The 27,330-nt window shown below is 42.4% G+C and overlaps 3 protein-coding genes across 4 annotated transcripts; all 3 read right to left on the bottom strand.

Moving 5' to 3' along the window:
• Nucleotides 1-677: 677 nt before the first annotated feature.
• LOC306943307 (uncharacterized protein) lies at nucleotides 678-15,152 on the bottom strand. 2 transcript variants are annotated; one of them, XM_079529547.1, is made up of 8 exons: nucleotides 14,875-15,152; nucleotides 13,460-13,633; nucleotides 12,037-12,263; nucleotides 11,081-11,256; nucleotides 10,031-10,166; nucleotides 7,566-7,759; nucleotides 6,129-6,321; nucleotides 4,492-5,239 (listed from the first exon to the last, which is right to left on the bottom strand). In XM_079529547.1, exons 1-8 carry the CDS (start codon nucleotides 15,038-15,040, stop codon nucleotides 5,171-5,173), a joined length of 1,335 nt encoding a protein of 444 aa, XP_079385673.1. In that variant the 5' UTR covers nucleotides 15,041-15,152; the 3' UTR covers nucleotides 4,492-5,170. The 2 variants fall into 2 exon arrangements, with proteins under 2 accessions (XP_079385674.1, XP_079385673.1); XM_079529548.1 differs by lacking the exons at nucleotides 4,492-5,239; nucleotides 6,129-6,321 and adding an exon at nucleotides 678-2,690.
• Nucleotides 15,153-17,830: 2,678 nt separating this feature from the next.
• LOC306943431 (uncharacterized protein) lies at nucleotides 17,831-22,359 on the bottom strand. Its single transcript, XM_079529749.1, has 5 exons — nucleotides 22,072-22,359; nucleotides 20,638-20,832; nucleotides 19,777-20,111; nucleotides 18,862-18,959; nucleotides 17,831-18,711 (listed from the first exon to the last, which is right to left on the bottom strand). Exons 1-5 carry the CDS (start codon nucleotides 22,205-22,207, stop codon nucleotides 18,231-18,233), a joined length of 1,245 nt encoding a protein of 414 aa, XP_079385875.1. The 5' UTR covers nucleotides 22,208-22,359; the 3' UTR covers nucleotides 17,831-18,230.
• A 2,070-nt stretch (nucleotides 22,360-24,429) lies between these two features.
• LOC306943067 (exocyst complex component 3-like) lies at nucleotides 24,430-26,724 on the bottom strand (the record flags this gene model as incomplete). The annotated part of the gene is made up of 1 exon (XM_079529272.1): nucleotides 24,430-26,724. The coding sequence occupies one exon, from the start codon at nucleotides 26,722-26,724 to the stop codon at nucleotides 24,430-24,432; it is 2,295 nt and encodes a 764-aa protein (XP_079385398.1).
• Nucleotides 26,725-27,330: the final 606 nt, after the last annotated feature.

Here is a 27,330-nt window from a genome sequence, read left to right on the forward strand (position 1 = left end):
AATGGTGGCATTTTATCATGAACATTAGTGACGACCAATTATATGAAGGTAGGTTGAAAAGTGGAGAAGTGGTCCTTTCTTTAACATCCATACATGCTGTGGTGGAAAGTATATTTACAATTCTACACTCAACCACTACATCTCAGAGGCACACATTGTACTTTTACTAATTGTAAAACAGGTCTAGGGGTCTTCAACATTGTTCAGGCATTGTTGTTTACCATTATCTTTTCTAATATGTTGGATTCATGTTCATGTGTATTTCCAGACATTTAACCACTTAAACCTTCAATGCTTAGTAAACTTTGTACTTGGTCTCTTCTCTTTCCCACCTCTACGCCACGAAACCTCTTCGCCAAAAATAGCAGATCTACATGCACTGCGACACATTGTGAGCATGTAAATGAGTTCCTATTTTTTTGTAAATGTTCCCACCAGAATAGGGATGCAAAGTGGTTAATGTAAATAAAATAAAATGTGGCTGTACTAACTCTGAGGACCGCCTAGGTCCCGGACCCCCAGCAACAAAACTGGGAAAAAGTGGCATTGCAATGTGTTGAGACTTGAGAGTGACGCATGTATCTCACTTTACAATTAACATCAAGTCTTGTACCGAATGACACACAACAGTCAAAGTATGAAGATACATGTATTATTGTTATTATGTAACAAGCATATCATAGTAAAAAACAGTCTTTAAAATAGACAAACAGGAGGCAATATAATCCGTTTTTAAATGAACCAAAAAATAAAAAAATAAAACACAAAAACATCCCACCACCCAAACCTCCAATGTGTCATTTTGATCAGAGCTTTTCATGTTGTAAAATGTTACGAAATGTCTGACATTTGTTTGACATTTTGTAGACCATGTTAAGTTTGTAAACAAGTACACTGAGATAATACACCTTTAAAAAAAAAGAAAAAAAGACCCATTACTTTTTAAGGAGCACTTTCAACCATATCTTCATGTAAATTGGTCCTCACTAATGCTCATTATAAATCAGATGGCACTGTTTCTGTCTACTTCTACTCACACTGTGTCTCAGAGGAGGGCTGTGGACAGTTCAGAAACCCGCTACCACCAGTGACTTCAACGGCAGGAATGTTTGGTCCTTTTAAACAAGATGTCATACTTTTTTCTATGTTCTAATCATGCAAGAATAATGGCTTCTATTCCAGCATGCTAACTTCGCAGGAAGGGAAAAGCTGTAGTTTCTATTAGCTTGGAAATCCTCATCGATGATGTCAGTGGTCCTGAACTGTCCACAGCCCAATAATGAGACACTAGTGGCCCAATTCCAATGTCCGCCCTGCACCCTCACTGACTTAAGTGACGTCAGCTGGTAAGTGCTTGAGGGTGAGAGGCTGCAAGGACAAATGGTATAAAATGAATGGGACACTTTACATAACATTTAACTAAATGATCCCAACCAGGTGGCAAGAATCATGTTTTTTTGAGTGGTGCAACCACTCCCTTACGGAGCTATGCGTGTGGCTGGCTGGGTGCCTGCCTGGGTGCCTGGGTCTGAGCACGAAAACAGCATGGTTGTTTTTCACCACCTGTGCGCAACCTAACACAACACAAACACACACACGCACATATTAACCGTATATATGATGATTTCGGGTGTGCCAGTACAGTACAGTACAGTGACAGTACAGTACATTCATTTCTCAACCGTTTTAGATGCGTGGCGGCACGCCGGAACCGGCCCGGCCCCCTGGGCGCGTTCCTGGGGGCCTGGATGTTATGTGGACCTCCCGGGGACTCCCACACGGAGTTGCACCACTCACTTCACACGGGTGTGATTTTTAATAATAAAGAAACCAATAAAGAAGAGCCGTTTCTCCTGCAGTTCTCATTAATGGCCCAGCAGATGGCGCTATTTTCCCGAATGCTGGCTTTAGGTTTTGGCCAAACTTTACACTTGATTTTATTACCTTAGGAGACATTTTCATAAATACTACCGTATTTATATTTTTCAATTATCATGATATGCGTTGAATGAATGAATTAATGATAAAGTAGGGTATGCTTCTAGGAGTGCTTCCACTGGTTCTACCGAGTTAAGACCCACCCCCTCGCTGCCCTTCCAGCCAATGGCATTTGTTTCCAGTTGCTTCAAAATGGGTCTGCAGAAAACCAATGGGGCTCCCTTCGTCCATATTTATTACAGTCTATGATCCCAACCATATTCCTCAAGCGTCCTGCTCGACATGCCTCTTTGCATATCCAAGGCTTGACATGACTCACGTGTCTCAGCGTGACTTTCCGCGCGTCTCGACGGGACTCAGGGCGACGGGCGTGCCACCGTTGCGGCCCTTCACAAGTCACACCTCTTCGACGTTGCTCTCAGTTTGTTCTCGGCGCGACCCTTTGCGCACGTGTCCTGGACCGGCTCGACGTCGACCGCCCGTGTCGACGCACAAGCTATGTGGCGACTCCTTCCGTGCGTCAGGGCGACTCTTTGCGTGCCTCATCATTGCCGTGGCTCTTCATGTGCCTCCTCAGCGAGTAGGTGTCGGCGAAACACTTGCGGCACTGCTGGCAGCGGTTGGGGCTGTCCTCTGAGTGGTTCTTCATGTGGTATTTCAGCGGCGTGCTCAGAGGAAAGCCTTTGCCGCATATAGGACAGGTGTAGGGCTTCTCTCCCGTGTGCGTCCGCATGTGGATTTTCATGTCCGAGCTGTTGGGACAAGAAAGTTGTCGCGATCACACATTTTTACTTAATTGTTTCATTATTAAAGCTGCTATAAGCAATAATATTTGACCTTTTAATTTTTTTGGTATTCAGACAGCCAGCAATGGGTAGAACGTTCCCTAAAAAAATGTAGTCTCCGTGACACATCTAGGGGCCACAATCTGCATTCAAAGATTTTCCTAGAAGCTTTGTTATTGGTCGATTTGCCTGTCTGCTTCCTGATTGGTTAGTCATTGCGACCAGGTTTTTTTCGACCAATAACAAAGCTTCTAGGAACATCTTTGAATGCAGATTGTGGCCCCTAGATGTGTCACAGAGACTAAATTCTTTTTGGGAGCGTTCTACCCATTGCTGGCTGTCTGAATACCAAAAATAATAAATAAAAAGATTCAATTATAATTCAAATATAATTATTGTTGTGAATAAAAAAAATGCACAGGGCAGATAACATAAGGAATGTACTGTGCAATCATCAAAATAGTACTATGGCCAAAACAGGTTAATTGAATAATTTAAAATATCTACATTTCTAAAGAAATAGTGGAAATATTTCCAGGTTTGAAAATGTATCCCAGATTACATTAGATCTCTGAATTGATCTGGTATAATAAAGTGCTGAGGTTACGTAAACAGTACCTATAGAGACCACGTCTCTTGGAAGAATGGCTTTGCTAAACTTTCGGTTTTATTATTGGTCTTTTCTCAAAGATTCTCAAATATTGGATATGAAGCCTTTGATCCCACCCCCTCCCAACGTGGTTGGTCATGGAGGCAAACTCTGCTGGGCTGGTGTCATAGAAGGCTTTAACATACCGTACCGTACACTAAAATAATTATCATCAAAAAATCTCTAAAAATGTGGGTCCAATTTAGGCGCCACTTCTATGGCTACAGTCATTTTCTATTAATGCCTCATTAGCAGCTAATCGTGTTTTTCATTTTACCTCTCTGGTAAATGGTGCTTTTTCAACCTGGTCAGGCCTTGGTATTCATACTTTTAAAGACTTGTACAATGTTTTTGCATCCTTCCAGCAACTTTCAGACAAATATACACTTCCTAGAATTTTTTTCAGATATATACATGTCTGCAGCTTTGCTTCAAATGTACCCGACGACTCTGCTATAGACACTTTAGCTACAATACCACCTTTGAAGTGTGCAATCTCATGAATTAATGATGAAATTTGTTGTTTACGCCTGGAATCTTTGGATTGTATACGGTAAAAGCTCGTTGGGAGGGGGACTTGAGGGAGTCGATAACTAAGGAGGTTTGGGATGCAATTCTACAGCGAGTTCATGGGTCGTCTATTTGTGCGAGACACTTATTCAGTGTTGGGCAAGCTACTTGGAAAATGTAGTAAGCTATGCTACCAGTTACCCTCCATTAAATATAGTTCAACTACAGTCGGAAGCTATCCCCAGAGAAATGCAGCAAGCTACACTACAAGATACATTTTTTTTAAATCAAGTTCATGATCAAGAACAACTTTCAACCCAAAAAAAAGAAAACATGCTTAGTTTGATTGTTTATTATAAAACAAACTGAGATTGGAAACAAGTCCTAGCCCTGTCTGGCTTTTTGTGTCATTCTTATAACATTTACATGTATTAAATGTACCTTGCGGTGCCATGTACATAAACCAAATATAAACCAAAATAAACATATTATATATAATATAAACATATTTACACACACACACACACACACACACACACACACACACACACACACACACACACACACACACACACACACACACACCTTTTTAATACTTTATTGGTTCAATATTTTTTAACTAACACACAGACATAAAGGGTGTTCAATATCATTGATTATTCGGGGGGATCTAAAACCTCAGAAGTGGAGTTAGGTGGTTTCCTCCCAACAGCAACTATTGGAATGGAGACTTTTCAGCACAGGATAAATTACTGCCAACTTTTAACTCAAACCACAGTAGCAAAATCAAAATAGCCTGGGCAAAGAAAAAAAGTGCAAGAAACATTTTAATTGTCTCACAAAACAGAACAGTCTCGCAAAATTCATCTTTACATGAACGGACATCAATAGAACAGAACAAACATAACTAACATGGAGCATGAAACTCCACAAATCAGAACATATACAAAGCAAAGTTTCCTCCTCACAGTTACTAGACCCTGATGTTACATGAGGTGACACAAGAGAAGCTTTTCAAAGTTTGCATCTGAAAGATGGTTTCTTTTTGGCCGGAAAATGTATTTTCGTGGTTGGAAAATGTCTTTTTGTACACTAAAGAGTCGTTCACAAGCTGCACTAGCTGGGCATTTCAAATGGCCGAAATGTATATAGGGGTAGTAGAAGTAAAAGTATTGGAAATTGGAAATACTTAAGTAAAGTACAAATTTACTCAAGTACAGTACTTAAGTAAATGTACTTAGTTACATTCCACCACTGGCCTCGTTTCACAGGAACAGCATCTTCCTTCTCATTCCTTCCTCTTCTTCGCATCCTCACGTTCCTTATCCATGAAGACAACTTTATCTGGGTGCTTCCTCTGCAAAATAAATCAGTTTATTAAACTCTATAGTCTATAGTCTATACACTGTATAACTTATGAGTAATGAAATAAGTATGAAAAGTGATATTCTATATTAGACGCATTCTTAAGTGACCAACTGTGACCAACTGACCATATCTACATGCATTTCAAGCAAATCATTTTGGCCAACCACCATGCCACTTTACTCTGGTTTTGTAGACGCTGCTGGTCAAAAACTAAAATACTTTAGATGTCTTTCCTCCGTTCTAGGGCAGTGGTGCTCAACCTTTTCAGGCCGTGACCCCTAAATATTGACAAAATAGCAGATCTACAGGCTCACATGTGGGGACCCCCTTGAGGGTCCTTGACTCCTGACCTTCAGGTTGAGAAACACTGTCCTAGGGCTGTATGATATCATGGTTGAAATCAATATCATGAGTATTCACTATCAATATGGTACATGTAGTCTATCATAATATAGTCGCAAAATAAATTGAAATAATCAAATTCATGAATTAATGTTCATATGATAATTTAACCAAATGATAATATTAGGTGTATGTCAAACAAAACTGAAATTTTAAAATAATATTCCTATACCGAATTTTGTAAGTGAAATGTGCTTCTTGTGATCAATTTAGACTGCATTTAAAAAAATATATATACACAAGATATGAATTATCAACCCTCAGCTACACTAGATGATCTTTTCCCTATGTACTGTATGTATGCGTTTTCTTTTCCCTACCCCCATATTAATCATTTCAATTTCTGCATACAGTGGAAAAATAGCAGGCAGCTATCTATTAGTTGGCTGTTGAGTGTTGACAAAAGCACCTTTGTGCTGTTTGGGGACAGTGCAGTTGACAATGGTTATGTAAAAGCGTAGTTTTCATCAGCTCACCTTAATGTGTGTTCTTAAATTTGTGTTGGACGTCTTGGAAGTGGAGAGCAGCTTGTTTTTTGGCGTGCACAGCAAACACCTAAACACATATGTTTTACGCTTTGTTTCTGCTAGAAGCATATAGTTGTCCAGATACGGCCATGGGGACGCATTGTTATCGACTTCCTGGACGTCGTCATCTTCATCACTGCCACTGGAAACAAAAACATCCGAATCTCATTCTGCCTCTGCCATTATTCAAGTTTTTTTTTTTTCAGTCTGTCTCCCTTTCTCCCCTCTTCGTCCACTCGTCCTGTTCACTGTTCATTCATGTGGTGTGGTCTGTGTATTGATTTAGCCTCCTGGTTGGAGCGGCATGACCCGCCCTATCCTGCTTCTGATTGGCATACCCGTATTGTTTTGCCCCAATCGTGAGTCGCGATACTCTCTCACAAATCTTTATTTAGCAGTCAATATTCTCCTGGTAGCTTATAGTGTTTGTCGGACGCCACGTCACTAAAAAGGAGTGCCGCTACCATCATGCTACAGAAAAATATCGAACACGTGACATTACATTATGTAATGAGTAGAGATGTCCCGATACTGTATCAGTATCGGAAAAGTATCGGATCGGCCCTTATTTGGTCATATCGGTTCATATCGGTATCGGCAGATATGCCAGTCTAACCACCGATCCGACACAGGGGTAAGGGGTTGACACTATAGCAGGTAAATGAAATGTTGGGACATAACAAACATAACACGAGATATATACCGGTAGCTAGCAAGATAGCTATAAACACTATTCCCGGTCGGTGGACTTCAAAATAAGTAAGGTATCGGTATTGGCTAACACAGAAATTGTGTGATCGGATCGGAAACGAAAAAAGTGTATTGGGACATCCCTAGTAATGAGTATCGGCAAATATTTATTTTCTACCCAGAAACATGGAAATACACAGAATTAGCTACATAAATAGCAGAACGCTCTGAAACCAAAAACCTATGAGAGAATTGTACTATAGCATTGCTCCCTATCACAAAGGACACAAATATTTTTGTTAAACTCAAAGAAAAAGTGATTTTGGGTGTCTTGTCCCTTTAATTGTTTAATTATGAATTGAAATGAATGAAAAGTGTGATTAAAAAAAAGGATACAATTACACTTATTGTTTGCCTTTTAAGGGTTTGTGAATAAAAAAGATGCACAGGCAGATAAAATAACTTAATATTAAAAATAAATAAAGTACTATGGTCAAAACAGTCAAAATGTTCTAAAGAAATAGTGGAAGTATTTCCACTATCTTTGAAAAGGTTTGAAAATGTATGAATATCTTTCAACAGATTAATTTATACAGATGAATTCTGACGATCATGCACATCATAATTGCATAATTATCTAAAGAAGAAATTGCAATTATCTCAAATAATTGCGACGAGACTATTACGAGTACGTGCCTGTTGGTGAAGCCTTTGAAGCAGAACTGGCAGCTGTAGGGTTTTTCTCCGGAGTGAGTACGTGAGTGCCGGATCATGGATGATGCGATGTTGAAGCATTTCCCACACACGCTGCAGCGGTACGGCTTCTCTCCCGTGTGAGTCCGCATGTGGATCTCCATGTTTCCCTTACGGCTGAAACCTTTCCCACACACCTGTAGGACAAAAAGAAAATGTACTAAGCCGGTGGTCGCCAAACAGTGGTCCGGGGACCACCAGTGGTCCTGGGGTCCCGGGTGGTCCCCAGCTAAATGTTGGTAACCAAATGGACCCTTACAGATCTTTAGCTATCGAGTGTAAAATTAAAGTTAATTATTGTTAAACATCTGATTACGAAATGTACAAGAAGTCTACACAATTAGAGAATGTAGAAGAATTGTTATTTAGATCTTGCCTGTTATCTTTAACTATCTATGGTACCACATAATTCAATACTTCAATAATTCAATACAGCATGGAATACATTTGGAAAAATCTTATCAAACGATAACAGAATATTATACGTTTTGGGTCTGAGAGGCTAAATCTATCTATATATCTATAAATGCACCATGTCTGTCTGTCTGTGTGTAATGCACGTAACTTGAGAACCGTTCGGCCCAACTACTTTGACACACACGTTCACAAAAGGCCTCTGCCCGGGCTCTGCCCAGGCTCCATATATGGAGCTGGCCTGTTCTGACATCACAATACTCCATATTTGGTCATGTCTGACACAGAACTCCATATAGGAATAAAGGACACAGATACAGAAATTTTCATATATGGTCATAAAAGGGACACAGACAGATGGGTGGAACGGGTACTCTGACACGGGTACAACGGGTAGGGGACACAAACATAATAACTGGGTGGGGCATGGATTTCCAACTTGCATCGCTCTAGTCTCTCAAATGCCAAATAAATCATGGACCTTGATATGAAAAGGGTTGAAAACCACTGCTCCAAGCTAAGCAAAGAACGACACGTAATACACAATACAAATCGCCTTTGTCGGATGGAAAACCACATAATGTCTAAACTGTTACTTTTCAGGATTCAAATTCAAAAGCAGCAGAAATACAAGCTCAAAACTTGCGGGTCATGCTTTTGTGTGACGCTGTTGTGTGATCAAGTAGGTCGTTCATTTACGAACAATACACAAACAGCTAGAATATGGAGATAAGAGGTTTCTTCCCAACGAAATGCAAAGCTACAGTGTTACATACTTGTGGGATTCAAGTATGTAATTGGGTACTGGGAATAGTACTGATTCAGCTCTCAGCCTCAGGTCCTGCGTGTGTGGGAGGAGACCTACCTGCTTCGTGCCGCCTCTCATCAAGCTCAGCCAATCATCGGAAGAAAGCTGTCCACCTGGGCACTACTTAAGAACTGCTATCAGCTGTGTGCATTGGCAGTGTGTTAGACACTGTCCATGGAGATGGTGGGTGTGTGGTCTGAATGCTGATGCCCAAAAGTTTGGTGTCACCATGTTCTTGACCTACACACCCTTCTGGACTTTAATGTTCTCTTAGGTAAATGTTAAACTTGCTAGAAGACTGTTAAAATTAAGAGTTTCAGGGTAGCCGTTGGTTGGCTGATTCCTGTCCGATTACTGTTAAGCAGTTTGACTTTATTTGATCTGTTGTTTGTAGAGCTACTGGCGCCAACTTTTTGTAACCGCCATTTTTGAAAGGATGAGAGTAGTTAGATTACATTAACTTTCAGGTAAGTTGTTGTAACTAAAGTTAGGTTAAGACTATTTCTGATTGTTTATTGATTTGTGCCAGGGCTCAAGTCTGTGTAAGGTTAAGTTTAAAGTCATGTCTTGAGATATCTCCATTTATACATACTTTGGTTGGAAACCAATTCAATTACCCATCAAGTAGAAAGTCATGGTTGTCTAAAGAGTGTTGACTCGTGTGTGTAAATCACATGATTGTGAACTCTTAAGTAAAATACCTTTTATTGAAGGACATCAAATAAATTACAATTCACTTTCCAGCCTTGTTGAATCCTTTAACCACCCCTAAACTAAAGGGGAATGTAACATACAGTTAGAGTTACAGAACATGAAATAAAATAGTATGCTTTACTGGCAGAACCATTTCCTCGAAGGCATAATAACAACACTTCCCTGTGTGCTGTATGTGTTCTGTGTCTCCAGAGCTTACTCTCAAAGGCTCTATGAAAACCAAATACAATCCATTCCTGTGGATGGATCTCAGGATCTGCCTTCATGTAACGTGTATCAGTTATCTATGGCATTGGTTCTCAAAGACATTTCTGATACAAACATAGCATTGGATCAAGACGGTCATCAAGGCTAATACAGACATAACCTTTTTTTAATCATCCTATCCTTGTTGATATAACGCCATTTAGGTCAATGACATACTGTAACATCAAGTAGAGATAGTCATTGACTGTCTGTCTGCCTGTCTTACCTTGCAGGTGAAGGGTTTCTCTCCAGTGTGACAGCGCATGTGGACAGACAGGTCCACCTGTCTCCTGAAGGTCTTCCCACAGTACTCACACACGTGCACTTTGACATGCGTCTGCAGGTGCTCCAACAGACACTCCCTGGTTTGATTGAAAAACAAGGTGATACAATGCATATTAAAATAAAGTATTCAAAAGGATAGAACACAACAAAGGGAGCAATAAAGCAAACTATTTTTTAAATATAATTTAGATCTACATTGTGAGCTTGCAGATCGGCTCCCTCCCTCCTCAAACCTTCCCCCAATAATGACATGCACAAAACAGGAATTGATTGGTTATCGATTCTCTTATTAAATGATTGATTATCAATATATATTATATATATTTTTTTTATAATCGACAGACCTGTTGTAACGTATACCTCTAGTTTATACCCTTCAATTCGGGACAGCATCAGTGTCACATTTACTGTAGATGTTTCTATATAGCCTAAATCACTGTTTCCCAACAGTGGGTTGGGACACATTTTTATGGTCACGACTCAAGTAAAATCCCCTAAATTAAAAAAAATATATATTTTTTTTCTTAGGATTTGTTTTAAATTAAAAAAAAAGGAAATAAATAAAAAATCCCATACATTAAAAAATATATCTAATCTCAGTTTGCAAAGCGATGCGACGCAGATCTGCTATTTTCACTAGTTTCGGTCGCGGGCACTCAGCTTGCCACAGATGTACTGGACCTGGTGGGCAGCAGTTTGCCACAGATGTACTGGACCTGGTGGGCAGCAGTTTGCCACAGATGAACTGACCTGGTGGGCAGCAGTTTGCCACAGATGTACTGACCTGGTGGGCAGCAGTTTGCCACAGATGACACTGACCTGGTGGGCAGTAGTTTGCCACAGATGACACTGACCTGGTGGGCAGCAGTTTGCCACAGATGACACTGACCTGGTGGGCAGCAGTTTGCCACAGATTAACTGACCTGGTGGGCAGCAGTTTGCCACAGATGTACTGACCTGGTGGGCAGCAGTTTGCCACAGATGTACTGACCTGGTGGGCAGCAGTTTGCCACAGATGCCGCACACGCAGTGTTGGTCGTCGGCGTGGACCTCGGCGTGGTTCATCAGAGAGCCGCGGTAGCTGAACGACATGCCACACACCTTGCACAGACACGGCGCCGCCACACTGCCGTCCGCCGCTAGCTCCGCCTCCGCGTCCATGTAGGGCTGTCACCAGCATGACACGTCAGTTGACCATTTGTAGTCACACATTCCTAACAATTACTTTTCAAAACCTTTCCATAAGTTTCCCACCACATTTTATCCCATTTCCACACCTATAGCACTGGTTCTCAAACTTTTCAGGCCGCGACCCCCAAAATAGTCTACTTGCCAGCCCATAGAGCCCCATTGTGAGCCTGGACATGTTGAGTACACCAAGGTTTTATGTTAGAAATGTTGAGTATGGGTCCCCAACATGTAGAAACTGCCAGATGCTAACTTGCATATGTCACATATGTCAGCATCATGAAAACCCCCTAGATTGACATGTCACATGCTACATAAAGCATGATGAAATTTTGAAATGTTTGCCTTCTATAGGTTGTTAATGGTATGGTCACATATTGTGCCAATTATGAAAATTGCTCAACATATGCAAGTTAGCATCCGGCAGTTTCTACATGCTGGGGACCCATACTCAACATTTCATACTTCAACATAACACTTTGGTGTACTCAACATGCCTGGGTTCACATTCTGGCATGTGGACTAAAAATTATTATATTTTTGAACTGAGAATCCCCCAAAATAATATTTTTTTAACTGAGGACCCCCCCAAAATAATCCTATTTGAACTCTGTAACCGCCTAGAGGTCCCAGCCCCCCTGTTGAAGACCCATGGTGTAACTGTAAACATTATTATACTTTGTGTTAGGAATCACTGCTCTAGTCTACTCTATAAAGAATTTGATTTCATTGATTTGACTTGATTAGTGACAGTCGTACCTCTGTGAAGGTTTGGAAGTCGGCGGGGAGGCAGAGCACAGCTGTAACCGAGGCACCGTATGGCTCCGAAGAGGTGCAGGGAACAGCGTCCTCCGGTGGCGGTGTGGTGCGTTGCGTCTCGGTGGCGGGGAGGGTCGCGGGGTCTGTGTTAAGCTGCTCGCTCTTGCAGGCTGGACTGTAGATGAACTTAATGACCTCTGCGTCCTTCCCATGTCTCTGAGGAGGAGCTGAAACGACATGGCGATATTTATGGGCGGTTTGTTTTTGCAATATATTGCGATATAGAAAAGAAGTGTACATATCAAACATAGGAATTGAAGAAATCCCCAAAAGGTAGCTCATCCAAAATTTCGAATCAATGGAGGACAAAGTACTCACATTTCCATTTTTTTCTATTTGCACACCCTAATAAACAAAGTTAACGAACCATGTTCGTTTATGGGATTTTTTTTCAATTCCTACTTTTGATATGTATACTGTACTGGATTTTGGGTCCAGCACTCCACTGAGAAACCCCATGTTGATGTGCAATCGCTTTCTCTTATATAGAAAATATGTAGTTACAGTACATCATTTCAGCAGATATATGCAGATATCTAAACTTGATTTATGGAGACTTCATAGAACAGTTGTTCAATGCTGTGATTGACTCAACATGACAGCTATGAGGAGGCAGAATGTTCCGGCAAGACCAGTTACCAATAAATCACTATGGCATTTAACCCATTAAAGGGATATTTCACTTTTTAAAAAAAACTTTCATTGTCTACTTAGGCTTATGTGAACACCCCCTGACTGCTGTTAAGTAGCTTGATTCAGTATTTTGATATTTGATATTCATTTTAGCTACCCCGCCCCCTTCCTATTCCTATACAAACCCATTGTATTTTTGAAAGAGAATTAATGTATTGTTTTTCCTCAAGAAAATTTGTAAAGAAAAGAAAGTTGCTCACAACATGAAAATGGTGGATTATGTGTGTGGCACTCGGCAAGCTTGTACATCTGCAATTTGTTTTACTTAGCTGTGATATTGGATGCTACTCTCCCTCTGCCAACCTGTGGAGAGCCCTGAGCTGACCTCATGCTTCCTTCAATCCTTTTATCACCTGACAGGGGGGAGTTTCCCCAGGTGGACGTAGCGTGTGGAAGGAACACGTTATTCCAACCAATTCCCCTCCATCAGGGGACCATGGGGATTTTTTTTAAACATTTTTGAAAGTGTGAGAACTACTGATTTAGAAGGCATTAGTAGAATTGGCCTCAGGTCTTAATGATTGAATTACAATCAGATTGAACTATGATGTTTGATGAATGGGGCTGTCAATGGAAGAAATTGCAACTTAGAGGATGGTGTAGCTTCTTTGTCTAAGTTGTTTGCGGCTAATGTCGATGTTAAAACCAAACATTGTGCAGTCCTACGTACGCTGAGGTTCAGAGTCTTCAGATCCAGCACTCCATTCATCCTCCTGTTCCTCTTTGATGGACGGTTCTGGTCTGGGGAGCGCGTCTTCTGGGTCACTGATGTCGTGGTTCTGTTTGGGTGAATCATCACATGATTCTTCTAGAACCATCCCTGTGAAACGCTGTAGCGACATGTCTGCAGAGGAGCAACAATATAAAAAAAATCAACAACATAAACACTTAAACAGGTTGAACAAACTTTGAAACCTTGAAGACAAACAGCAGGGGAAAATGACACAAACAAAGTACAGAGCCAAAGGTTCAAGTTTACTTAGAATTTAGGGTTGAAGTATTTAAATGAAATGAAATAAACAAAACTGTTCATTAATTCACACAACACTTCTTCTTCTTCTTTGTGTCCGGCCATCCTCTATATCACGTCTTTCCAGTGGTTGACGCAGGCGAGTGCAGCAGAATTTGGTTGACAACACTCATAGTCTATGAAGCCATCTATGAAATCTATGAAAAGGTTTAATCTGCAACACAATTATATACACTATGTAGTAGTGGGGGGGGGGGGGGGGGGGGGGGTCCCTGCTTAATCGCATTCTCAGCCAAGGGGTCCTCGTTGAAGATAGATAGATTGATTAGATGTATTAGATATGTATTATTTATTGATCCCACAGGGGACATTCAGTTGCCAGAGTATTAATATTGTAAATGTGCTGCATGGATACTGTATTCTACTGTTTATTCTTCCCTCACTGTCACCCTATATGTGGATACTGTACTGATGCATACTGTTAGTACGGTATTGACTATATCCGTGAAAACTACAGAGTACTGTCTGTCTCAGACTCAGTACAGTAGTGTCCTCAGAATGGATGCTCCAGAGTTAAATGTGTGAGATGTTACTGTATGTACGATTGTACGTACAATGACAGGCCGGATGCTAACAATGTACCTCATTGTTCATGACTGATTTAGTGGGGGTCGACGACATCGAAAAGGACTTGAGAAGGCAAATCCTGGGATAAATTCAACAATTTTTTCGTCGTCTTCTATAATATTAGTATAGTTTTTTTCCTCCTCGTCATTATAGCCATTTTTTAACAGATCTAAGAGCTCATAACAGAATCACAATGCACTATGAGCTTGTAGATATAGGCTATTTGCCATAAAAATGCATTATTATTCTGATTATTAATAATAATTAATATTTGCAGCTGTAACATGGAAGGGTACATACATTTGACATTTAACATTATTCCCATACCCAGTGTGGGTATGGGAAATGGATCACAAATCGATGTCAGCAAAAAAAAAGAAAAGAAAGAACAAATAAATAAATAACCAAACAATGTAGATATTTCATGGGGATATTAAAAGCAACAACAATACAACGACGATCCATAATAAAGTGCAGGGTTTGTGTACCTGTTGTAGTAGTGTGTAAGTGCAGGTCCATTTGTGGAGTGATTTCTCGGTATAGATCTTGTTCATATTCCAGGAGGATCTTCTCCACCAGGGAACAGATCTCCTCTGCCACCTGGGTCAACCTCTCGCTGACCACCACCTTCAACATGTGCATCTTAGCGGACATGATGACGCTTTAATAAACGGTACTAATGTTTCGTAAACACAAACACACGCACAAACTACAACATCAGCATCTTTTCACTTCTACATTAAAGCGAAATGAACTAGTTCCGGGGTCAGCATCACTCTGGGTCGGGGTTCCTTGTCTTTTCAAAATAAAAGATAGTGGTGGGTGCGACCTAAGGGTGCGACAGACTAAATAAGAGCTGAATAGACAGGGAGACCCCTGTTAGACTGAATAAACTGCAATAACTGAACAAATATTCTAATCTACAGCAATGATTAGTGTTACAATATAGAGCTATTTAACAACGAAGAAGAAGAAGAAGAACTTACCGCATCTTTAATCTGTCTTGTTTTTCCACTAAAATGATCTTCATAAAAACAAGGATAGCTTGGATAGGCCTAGCTACAAATACAAATTTATGTTCTATGCAATAGGTAATTCTTAACAACATTAAATCTTAAAGGAAAGAAAGATACTTATTTATTTATATTCTATCATACACCCCATGAAACCTTGAATTCATGGAGATTTGTTTTGTTTTTGCTGCATTCCTAAGACCATTAATGACCAGAGGAGTATGAGACTCAAAAGGTCTCCTCCATTTTTGGGTGAACTACTTTAAGAGCTGTCAGCATATTTTGATGATTATCAAGATATTGTGTTATTCACCATAGGGTAATAACATGGAGAGCTGTCAGCATTTTGATGATTAATAATAATATTGTTATTCACCATGGGTAATAACATGAAAGTTTGATATGGTCCCATGCCTACAGTAAATCACATTTCTACAGACCCGGCAAATGCTACATTTTTAAACACAATTAAAGGTAAAATGTACCCTACACATTCTACCAGCTGAAGCCTGATTCATAGTGATTGTACACTGGTGTTGGACAAACAAAAGTAGCCGATCTACAGAGCTTGTAGATCTGTTATTTTTGCCGTGCAACACTGTGCACAACCAAGAATACTCCGACATTAGGAGTACCAGTAGCTCGGCAAGTCACAGAAATATTTCAAGTGTTTCAACTTAATTGAGGAATTTATTACTGACAAAATTCACTTTAATTTAAGTTTTAAATAAAAACATTACATGAGCACAACTCATGAAAAAAGGCCCTGGTCTATTTTACTATTGGTTATTTTAAAGTACAAAACTTACAACCGTACCATATTTCGGTAACACTTACTTGAAGGTCAGGTCTAATTATGCATCATCATTTCACTTATAAGACTTGCGTTATAAATGCTTATTACAGGGCTTGTGAACACTTGAATCTGATTGGCCAATCGCTGAATTCAGCAGTGTGTTATTTCTTGATAATGACCGCTCAGCTCTATAACGGACCTGTCTAATCAAAGCCTCAGAGCACCTGCTCATATCAATCTGCACTGCTTGATTTTGTGCCGTATCCAACACGACGGCCTTGTAAACAAACACAAAATGTGATTTTCCGGCAGCTAAACATTGCTCTCAAGAATGTTGTTGAAAGCGAGGAATATACAACACAGTAATCGAAAATTGATTCTATTTGATCAACACTTTCTTGTTTTCTGAGGTGATGGAATAGGCCTATACTTTCACGCCTTTTACGTCTCTGTTTAATCATCCTGTCGGGCGTTATTGTCTCCACCAGGCCGAAGGCATGAGGGGAGAGTATGTTTTGCACTCCGTCCGTCCGTCCGTGTGTCCGTCCGTCTGTGAACAGCTAATCTCCGGCACCGTTAACCCGGTCGATGCCAAATTGTGCACACACACTCCCTGGATGCCAACGATGAACCTCTGCCCCCAATTTCCAGAACGGCCTGTTATAGCGCCACCAGGAGGCCGCTTTGTGCAAAACAAGTTTTTGGACAGTACACCTACAGATTTTGTCCAAACATCACGCAAATTGGTACACAGTCTCTCTAGAGCCATTCAACGAAACGGGTCTTTCAGATTTCTCAGACTCCATCCTGATTGGCTAAGATTGGCTTCCAAAGTTCGCAGGAGTGCTCAGTTTCAAACAAAATGCTGCAAATCATGAACACATCATGTGATTTCCGTGAAATTGCGCACGTACATTCCCACTAGGCCGAGGAAGAAATGCCACGTGAACATTTTCAACTCAGCCTCATGGTGGCGCTATAACTGGCCAAAAAGGGTTTTTACCTCCAACTGCACGGATTTGTGGATAACTTTGTTTGCCAACTCCCTAGAGGCCAAGGAAAAACCTTTGCCTGGAATTTTTCACATCTGCTCTTTATAGCGCCACCAGGAGGCCGACATATGTAAAACACATTTTCTAATATTACTCCTTCAGATGTTATCCAAATTTCAAGCAAATCGGTACACATGCTCTCCATAGTCATGTGATCAAGACGGGTTTGTTTGATTTCTCATAATCCACCTTCATTGCCTACGATTGGCTTCTAAACTTTTCAGGAGTAGCCCGCTTTGTACCCGTTTTGTACAAATCGCCGCAACTACTCAACGCAGCGTCCAATTGCGGTGAAACTGTGCTTGCATATTCCCACTAGGCTGAGGAAGAAATGCCACTTTTTTTTCAAATCAGCCTCATGGTGGCGCTACAACAGGCCAAGCCGTGTCTCTCACACACACACACACACACACACACACACACACACACACACACACACACACACACACACACACACACACACACACACACACACACACACACCATTATATTACTCCTAAACATTTTGCCAAACATCACACACACACACTCCTATCCTCCTGGTGGAGACCTGTGCCCAGAAGGGCACTTTTTCTAGTTTCGTATATTATCCCTTGCATATAATCATGTATGTAATGCATTATAAGCTCAGCGGAACAACACATTCTAATTCTCATGAAACACTATACTTATAGGTTGGGTCTATAATGCATTAGAATTGCATTGATAATGCATTTATAAGGGTTAATACAACTTTTATAATTATGCATAACAACTTATAACAAAGACACTTTAATAATAAACTGACTGAGTTATTGCAGTTAAAATGTGCTGTTCCACTGAGTTTATGATGCATTATGATCTGTAGATCTGCTATTTTCATTAGTTTGGGTCCCGGGCAATCTGAACTAACCCTTTAACCTTTTAACAAAAAATAATTCATGAAGCCAAAATATATGACTTATAGCATACACAATGTAATAGAACTGCAATACATAAGATTATTAAAATACATTGTAAGTATTTACTGAAAGGTTCCAATCTGACATAGAACTAAGTGACATCCTGTCTGTCTGTGTTTCCTGTGGGCGGTCCTTCCTGTCTGACACAGAGCAGAGCGACATTCGGTCTGTCTGTATTTCCTGTGGGTGGTCCTTCCTGTCTGACACAGAGCAGAGCGACATCCAGTCTGTCTGTATTTCCTGTGGGCAGTCCTTTCTGGCCTGGACAGAGGTGATTGACATCCTGTCTGTCTGTGTTTCCCGTGGGCGGTTCTTCCTGTCTGACACAGAGCAGAGCGACTTCCTGTCAGTCTGCGCTTCCTGTGGGCTGTCCTTCCTGTCTGGGACAGAGGTGATTGACATCCTCTCTCTGTGTTTCCGCTGGGCGGTCCTCCATTCCCGGCGGATCTTCTCTTGAGCCTCGGCGCTCAAGGTCTTGACTGACAGATGGTCTCTGTGCCCGGTGGCTTTTCTCTTCTGGTATCTGAGGAGGTCAGAGTCATTGATTGATTGATTGATTGATTGATTCAATACTTTATTAATCAAAACTTTAAACAGCACGTGGTACAGTCAGACATTATGGCTAAATAATAAGGAAAGAGGGGGAAAAACGGTGGGTGAGCGGGCAGGATACCTTTCACGCCGTTTAGCCAGATACGCCTCCCTGGCGGTGGGGTCAGCGTTGATCCTGGCTCGATACCGAGCCATCTTCTCTCTGCCCGACGCAGAATTCTGCCAAACAAAACCAAACAATATCATTTTTGAGACATATACATTGTTAGTAGTGTAACCTTGGTTGGATGCTATGATTTCCAGAGAAGATTACACCCAGAACCTTGAGCCTTCAGTCGAAGGCTCACCTTCCCCCCAAGAATGCCATCGGAGCGGTATACTCTCTTTCATGCCAACTGCCATCAGACTCTATAATGCAAATGCATAAGAACTGCCTCCCCCAATTTGCATATGGTCCTATGGTGGTAGTTTGATTTATGTGTCACATTATGCTGTTGTAGCGCTTCAATTTCCCTTCATCTCATCTCATCTCATCTCATCTCACGTGATCCAAAAATAATAAAGACCGTCCACTCCAACGCTAAATAAATATGAAAATGCTTTTATCTCCGATTTATTTTCTGCTTATTCCCCAAAGCCCAGCTCTATATCCTGATTTAATAAACAGAAAATACATTTTAATTTCAGGTGGGTTGCCAATTGCATCAAACCAGGACAAAGAACCTACTTATCAGCTTCAAATGTATAGTGTTCCAGGTAATTTCTTTGTGTATTCACTTCCAGTTACTTTCAGAGTCCTCTCTCCTCATTGGATGAAATTGGTATCCCATTCCCAATCTGATTTATTTTTCCTTCTGTTTACTAAAGAGCTACAGAGGCCCCTGTTACTGAACACTATCTTAGCAATGATTACTATCACAATATAGAGCAAATTAACAAAAAAAATTTAACCAAACAAAAACAAATCCCTTACTGCATCTTACTACTACTTTTCATTGGTACAAACAGATGTCTCTATGGTCTCTATACTACTCACAGAGCGTCGCATGTACACGTCTCTTTGCCGCGACATGCTCCAGACTTCCTGCTTGTCCATCGTCAGGACAATGTGGGCGCCTGGAGACGACCAGGGATGACGCTCGTTTACTGTTCCCGATTGGCTGCTCTCATGGCGTTCCCTGTTGCCGCTGCTGACTCCTGATTGGTTGCCCTCGTGGCGTTCTCTATTGCTGGCTCCTGATTGGTTGCCCTCGTGGCGTTCTCTATTGCTGGCTCCTGATTGGTTGCCCTCGTGCCGTTCCCTGTCGCTGTCCTCGGTTGTCGTCTGCCATCTGGTCAGTCGCTGCTCTGTCTCCGGCCAACCGTTGTTCCCTATGAGGGAACAAGAGGGAGAATGAAACATGTATAGCGTCGCTGTCGGGTTGAAACATCATTATGTCCAACCGTTTCTTTTCAGGAAATGGGACTAAAAAGAACCTGCAGTTCCAATGCATCCAATGTAGTTATTATTCAGTCACAATACTTTTCATTGGATCAATATTTCGTTGCTGTCGGGCAGAAACTGCTTATCTCCATATTAGACACTTTTTGTGTTTTCTTTTGTATTTTCTTTTGTAAAATGTAGTACAGCGGCACACAAAAGCATGAGCTTGTAGATCTGCTACTTTTGTTAATTTAGAATTTGATTCCTGAAAAGTAAGTTTTGGAAATATGAGCTTTTCAACCGACAGAGACAACATAAAACCCCCACTTTAAACACAGTGAAAATGACAGATCTAAAGCGTACAGATTGTTGCTTTAAAACTGGATTGGATGCGTGCGCTTCGATTGAAGTGTTTACGACTATGGTTCTGTGTACAGTTCCAGTGGAGATTATTATGCAGGTTGAACTGCTCACCGTTGGTCAGGATTGGATCATGGACCTGACCAACCCTGTCCTCAGCCTGGTGGCTGGACTGTTCATCTTCTCCTGGTTCTGCTTTGATTTGTGGAGGTTCTTCTGTGTGCTCCACCTCCTTGGTGTCCTCACAGGGAGGAGACTCGTGGTTCTGATGAAGGTTCTGAACTTGTCTCTGAAGGGTCTGGTGGCCACCTGGAGAACCAACACAGATGTTTTGATCATCAACGACGTGTGTGTGTGTGTGTGTGTGTGTGTGTGTGTGTGTGTGTGTGTGTGTGTGTGTGTGTGTGTGTGTGTGTGTGTGTGTGTGTGTAAAATTAATTAAATGACTATGTTTCTAGATCAGTGATTCTCACTGAACTTTCATTTCATTTAAAAGACCCCCAGCTTGATATGCATTAGGCCAGTGGTGCTCAAACGTTTTTGTCAAGTACCCCCAAATTGATATGTATTTGGCAGCGGTTCCAATACTTTCAAGTTTAAAGTTAAAAAGAATAGCAGGGGTGCCCGCTGGCCAAGTGGTCCAGGCGCATGCCACATATAGGCTTTGGCCTGACAGCGCATCGAGTCCCGTTCATGACGACCTTTGCTGCATGTCTCTCCCCTTCTCTCTCTCACTTGATTGATACTATCAATAAAGGCAGAAAAGCACCAAAAATATATCTTAAATTTAAAAAAAAGTGGTGTAAGGTCTTATATAGACTGATCAGCTGTGGTCTGACGTAATGTCTGACGTAATGAAATCACACCCGTGTGAACTGGGTGACCATAGCAACCATGCACATTGTTTTGGTACGGACAGACACGTAAACTAACAAAGCCAGTTGTAGGAGTGGTTTACACCACTCAAACATAGCAGATCTACAAGCTTGTAGATCTGCTATTTTTCAAGGGCCAACATATAAATGAATAAAGTGGTTAAAATGATTGTGGGCTTCTATATTTAATAGTGACTTTTACTGGGGAGTTACCAAAAGGGTCCATTTGGTCCCATCTGTTGTACACTGTACACTGAGTTACATACCCAGAACTTCTCAAGGACTGGGCTCCCCGGCCGGACCCTTCTTATTTGAGAACCACGTCTAGATCATATTTATATTGCATCCAAAAAAGCCATATATTATAAAGTTTGTCTCGATTGCATTCACACAAGCGCACGCGCGTGCGCACGCACACACGACACACGCACCACATCTCTTCATGTTGATAACTTCCTCTTCATGTCTCATTGATTGATTGGTTGGTTGATTGAGTACTATATAGTTTGCAAAGAAAAAATAAATACAAAAACAGCACAGGATACAAAAGGATGCTAAAGGATAACGCCAAATAGCCTATGGCTTATTGTGTTTATACACACATAGGCTACACATGTAGGCTACCGTATGTATCATTCATGAACATATATTATAATTATAAAACATACTGTACCTCTCTTCATGTTGTACATGCTGATAACTTCCTCTTCATATTGTATCATAGTTCTCTCTATAACCTCCACTATCTCCTGCACAGCAGCGGTTAACCGCTGATTTACAAACATCTTTACTACGTCTACTTTAGACATGATGCTACAGCAGCCGAGTTATTGTCATTGATTATTATTGAGCGAATATTATGATTTATCATAAGCCGCTGCTGTTTGTTGACAACCTAGCCGCTGCTACAACAACACTCGTATGCTCTTCTTTTTTCAGAGATGCGGAGGCACACAGCGACACCTGCTGTAGTGGAGTTACATGGACAACATTATCTGTTATTTTTTTCTCTTTTATAGGCGCTAGCCCCTCCCATACAGGTTTAATGTTTATTTTTAGTTCAATGTTTGTTTTAAAAATGTACTGTTGGGGATTCACCATTACATCACCTAATCAACATGAGTTAGACTTTCATATTAGCACCCCTCACTTCACACGGGTGTGATTTTTTATCCTCGACATCAACATAAGGAATGAATTCTCAATTATGTACTGGCCATATATGGAACGTGTCTTGATTGTACAGGGTTTGATGAGGTCAGATCAAAAAGAGTTGCTGGTCGGCTCCATAGCCTATTATCTGCAGATCTAGGTGATGATTCAGTCTGATGCCATCGTCAAGGCCAACACGCACTTGGTTGCATCCTGAAATGTGTCGGTATACAAGCTCAGTTTTTAATTTAGTCGACGAAATCAACACTGCAGTACAGACACAGTACATTTAGAATGCTTTATATTTGTACTGCTTTATATTATTTTGCTTTCTGGCCTATAGGCCACTATATGCTATAGGTCACTATAGACAGCAGAGCATGCACAGACTAAATATAGTGTATAAGCTCTCAAACTAACAGAGCACCATGAATCTCAACTCAACCTGTTGCTTTGATCCTTTTATTGGGTGTTGTATTGTACACTTTTTCATAGATTGCATAGCTAAGCTTCATAGACTTGTTTGTTACAACACTGTCATTGTGTAGCGTTGTGTGAAATTAATTATAACTTTGTTTACACATCTAGGCCGGTGGCCGACTGCAACGGGCACGTACAGGTCTAGTATACTGTAATGCGCCACGTCTCTGCGTACGTGCGTACGTGTGTGCGTACGTGTGTATGGTTGTAATGCACGTAACTTGAGAACCGTTTGACCCACCAACTTCACATTCGACACACGCGGTCCACACCCCCACAGGGAGTGCAGTGCCAGGTATCGAGTCGGTCGGACCCACGGTTCTCCAGAACCACCACAAAAGGCTCTGGTCAGGCTCTGCCAGTGGGCCTAATAGGCCACCTCCTTTCACCTGGGCCAGGCTCTGCCAGTGGGCCTAATGAGGCCAACTCCTTTCACCTGTGCAATTTCCAGCCTCTGCCTCAGCCAATTGAGGCTCAACCAATCAGGCTCTGCCAGTGGGCTGAATTGATTGCCATGTACACTTTTCAGTTTGCAGTCTTCACACACAGGCTAGTCTCTCAACTTCTCAAGACAGACTGTTGCCACGCGTCAAGACTGTTGCCTCGCGTCGAGGAACAACAGGGGCTACTGAATTAAGCTACACAGTACACAGTGTCACTGAATGCTTGTTAACGAGCAGAGATAGAAGATAATTAGATAATTAATGTAATTAATGTGACATAATTAACAACGTGACCCTATATATTCTGATTAATAAACAAAACCAAACAAAAATATAGCTGCAGGCAGCTATAACATGGGGTCAAGCCCCAAATGAAAATAATTACATGTGTGAAGTGAGGGGCGCTCTTATCATCATACATCATCATACGATACATCATCACATTCCGTGCTCAGCCAATCAAATCATCACAAATGTGGTACACGCACAGTAACCAGAGTCAAACTCCATTCACATGAAGTGAATGTGATTTCTTTATAGCGCCCCTTAAAAATCTGAATTGTGTGAATAGTAGCCCCTATAGCTTTTGTCCTCACACATCTCAATATTTGCCATTGACAATGAAAGGGGAATTCAGGTCAAATGTCCGCAAAGTCTTGTCCCCACACGTCTCAATATTTGCCATTGACAATGAAAGGAGAAATTAGGTCAAAATTCCACCAAATGAAGATGTTTGCCTTCATTCAAACTGCGGCCATAGCTGCACTGCTGCTATGTGTAGAAAGCCTGCCTGGGAAACAGGTCCCAGGGTCGATTGCTGGGCCCGGCAACGTGTCTAGGTGTCTGTGAGCAAGAAACCTAGCCCCCAATTACTCCCCCCACTGCGGTCAAGTTTGACCACTTCAACAGCAATCAGCTTGGCGAAGCTGAAAAACTGAATCCCCTGTGTCGTGGCATCAAATAGGTCTAATTATTAACTGAGGGTTGAGGGAGGTTGATCCATGCACTCCGGGGACACTTGGTGAAGTCTTCTTGAGAAACTTTGCGGTTAAGGACGGCACGGTAACGTCTTTGAAGATGGTCTGGGTGGTGCCGGCTTCGGCCGGTTTGTTCTGGCTCAAAGTCTCCTTGATCGTCTGACGCACATCCCGGCTAGCATCGCCACGCACCGCCAACAGAGCTGCGACGTGATCCTTTCTGATATCGGGGTATATGGACACCAGCGCTGAGACCTCTAGATACAGCAGAGTCCGGTCGTTCAGCTTGAAGACCTCGGCTACGGCGGCTATGGTGTCACAAAGACCGTCTGCTTCTTCCCCTCCGGTGCTGACCTTCTTGAAAAGCAGCTTGAACTGTTCTGCCTCTTTGATCATCTTCTCAGCTCCCTTCCTCCTCTCGTCTGCGTTCTTAAAGCTGATCCTCCTCTTCATAACGGCCTTCAGGTATTCCACCACCACCCTGCGACAGGCTTCACTCGCCATCTCCCGTTTGAAGGGTTCCTTCATTTTGTTGAAGTCGCTAAAATAGTCCTCTACTGTCATACAGATGGTGTCCACAGCAAGGGAGCTCGACAGCCACTTCCTGGTCAACAGCTCATTTAGTGTGGGCTCGAGGTCAAGGAAGACCTCATCTAACAGGAACTGGCATCCCTCCTGGGCAAACTCGTTGAGCGTCTTCTCGTTAGCCGCATCGATGTCGGAGAGACCTGGTGACTGCTTGTGCCTCCTCTTCAGGCTGCTGATGGACTCTCTGAATGTCTGACAGTTGTTGACGATAGCAATCATGTACTGAACGTAGCACTGGGGCTGTTGTCTGTCTCTCAGATGCTGCCCTTTGTAGACGACGACTGCTTCTCTGTACCTGGTGAGGAAACTGCTCAGCTGTCGGAGACAGAGCTTCAAAACCTGCTCCTCAAAAGCCTCATCTACCTGAGCTGCAACCTGCAGGTTCTGTTCAAAGATCTGGAAGATGTTCTGGTAGAGAGTGGTCTGGTAGTGGCCATCTTGGTCAGCCTCAGGCTCTGTTTCCTTCTGCCAGTCCTTCTTGTCATCCTCCAAGGCCTTCTGCAGCCAGCCTGTTATATTAGACGTGACCGTCTGAACATATCGGCCAAGGAGCTGATCCACAATGTCCTGCGGCAACAGGGCCTCCAGTTGTTTGACATCACACTCCGAACGCAGCTCCGGATGTCCCATCATCTGCTCACTCTTATACGTGTGAAGAACCCAGGCGAGCATGGGAACAATTTCATTGGGCTCTAAGTCTTCAGATGCCAGTTCTTGTAGACGATTTGACACGGCATCGTGGTATAGATGGAAAAACCTTGTTAAGGTGTTGTAGTGTGGCGGGAAGCAATGCACCATGAGGTTCTTGACGATGCGGAGGTCATCCAGAACATATATCCTGGTGATCTCCAAGAGTCGAACCAACCACATCTTATCCATCTCCCGCGTCACCGACTGGGTGCACTCGATGCGGTTGCTGACGGTGCCCTCCAACACTTTAAACATCTTGTCCTTCCATCGTTTCGGTCGCCCGGGCGGGATGAAACCCATCTGCTTCTCACGGTCCAGCATGTGTCTGTCGATTTTCTCCTCGCGCTCGATGATCCGCACCGCGGAGACCAGCATGGTGGGGTCACGGCGAACCATTACCAGCGAGCGCTGGAGCACCACCCACAGCTGCTTAGCCAGCTCGTCGGACGTCGACTGTACGTCTCTGAAGTGGATGCGGAGGAGCTGCATGTCGCTATCGTCTTTGCTGTCCATGCGGTGCTGCTCGTACATCAGGTCATCGCGGGAACTCTCCATCTCCATCAGATTGCGGTGGGCCAGCAGCAGCTGAGCCTGCTCTATCAGCTGTTTGGTCTCCTGCGCAATCTCCGGTACCGAGAAGATGTTTCTGAGGTTTTCCACAACGGACGCTAGCTGGCTGTGCTGCACCACCGCGGCCTTCACGTCTTTCAGGTTTCCTATGGTGTCCATGCTCCGCCTCCAGTCCCTGCCGACGGCCTCCAGCGACTTCCCGATGTCTTTAACGTCCACCAGGGTGTTGTGCAGACGGGTGAGTCCGGTCTGAACGCCGTCCAGGTGGGACTGGACGGCTGCCTCGAGCCTTGCTTCCACAGAAGCCTTCTTGCGGGCCTCTTCTGTGCGGGCCTCCATTAGCTTGTCCAGCTGCTCCGCCTGTTGGAACATTCCTGCAACACGCCGCACAGCCCTAGCCGCAGCCTCCCTCTCTGTTTCCTCCATAATGTTTGTCGAAGGGCCAAGGACCTCATGGGAACTAAGTTCTCTGGCGGTATCGTGTTTTATCCGTTTTTGTTTCAGAAGTATGTACCATGTGTTTTCTATATGCAATAATAATAAATACAATAAAAAAATAAAAAATCTGTATTTAATACTGGGGTTTCAGTTGTGTCCCCGAGAGCTCCTAGTATGTGAACATGGTACATAATGCTCGAGTGATGTCACGCCAGCTGGCGTCATCAGAGTTATGATGTATGTCTGTGTCACCTTTATGCCCATAGAAGGAGAAGGGTAGAGATGGATGGGGGCAGAGAAAGAGATGGGAGGGGGCTACGAAGTTGCTCACCAGGCGCATACACCCTTTTCACAATTATACCATAGCCTACTCAGACGCCATGTACATGACTGATGTCATAGACATTGCCCTCCAATTTTACTATTACTATTTTGAACAACCTTTTGTTGTTCTATGTTATGTTATGTTATGTTATGTTATGTTATGTTTATGTTATGTTATGTTATGTTATGTAACTTGTTATGTTATGTTATGTTCTTCTCGGCTGTCATGGTCGACGCCCGGTCCATGTAGACGCCCATCTCGTTGTGGAT

The sequence above is a fragment of the Electrona antarctica genome (genome assembly GCF_951216825.1).
Source record: "Electrona antarctica genome assembly, chromosome: 19".
Classification (NCBI taxonomy): Eukaryota; Metazoa; Chordata; class Actinopteri; order Myctophiformes; family Myctophidae; genus Electrona; species Electrona antarctica.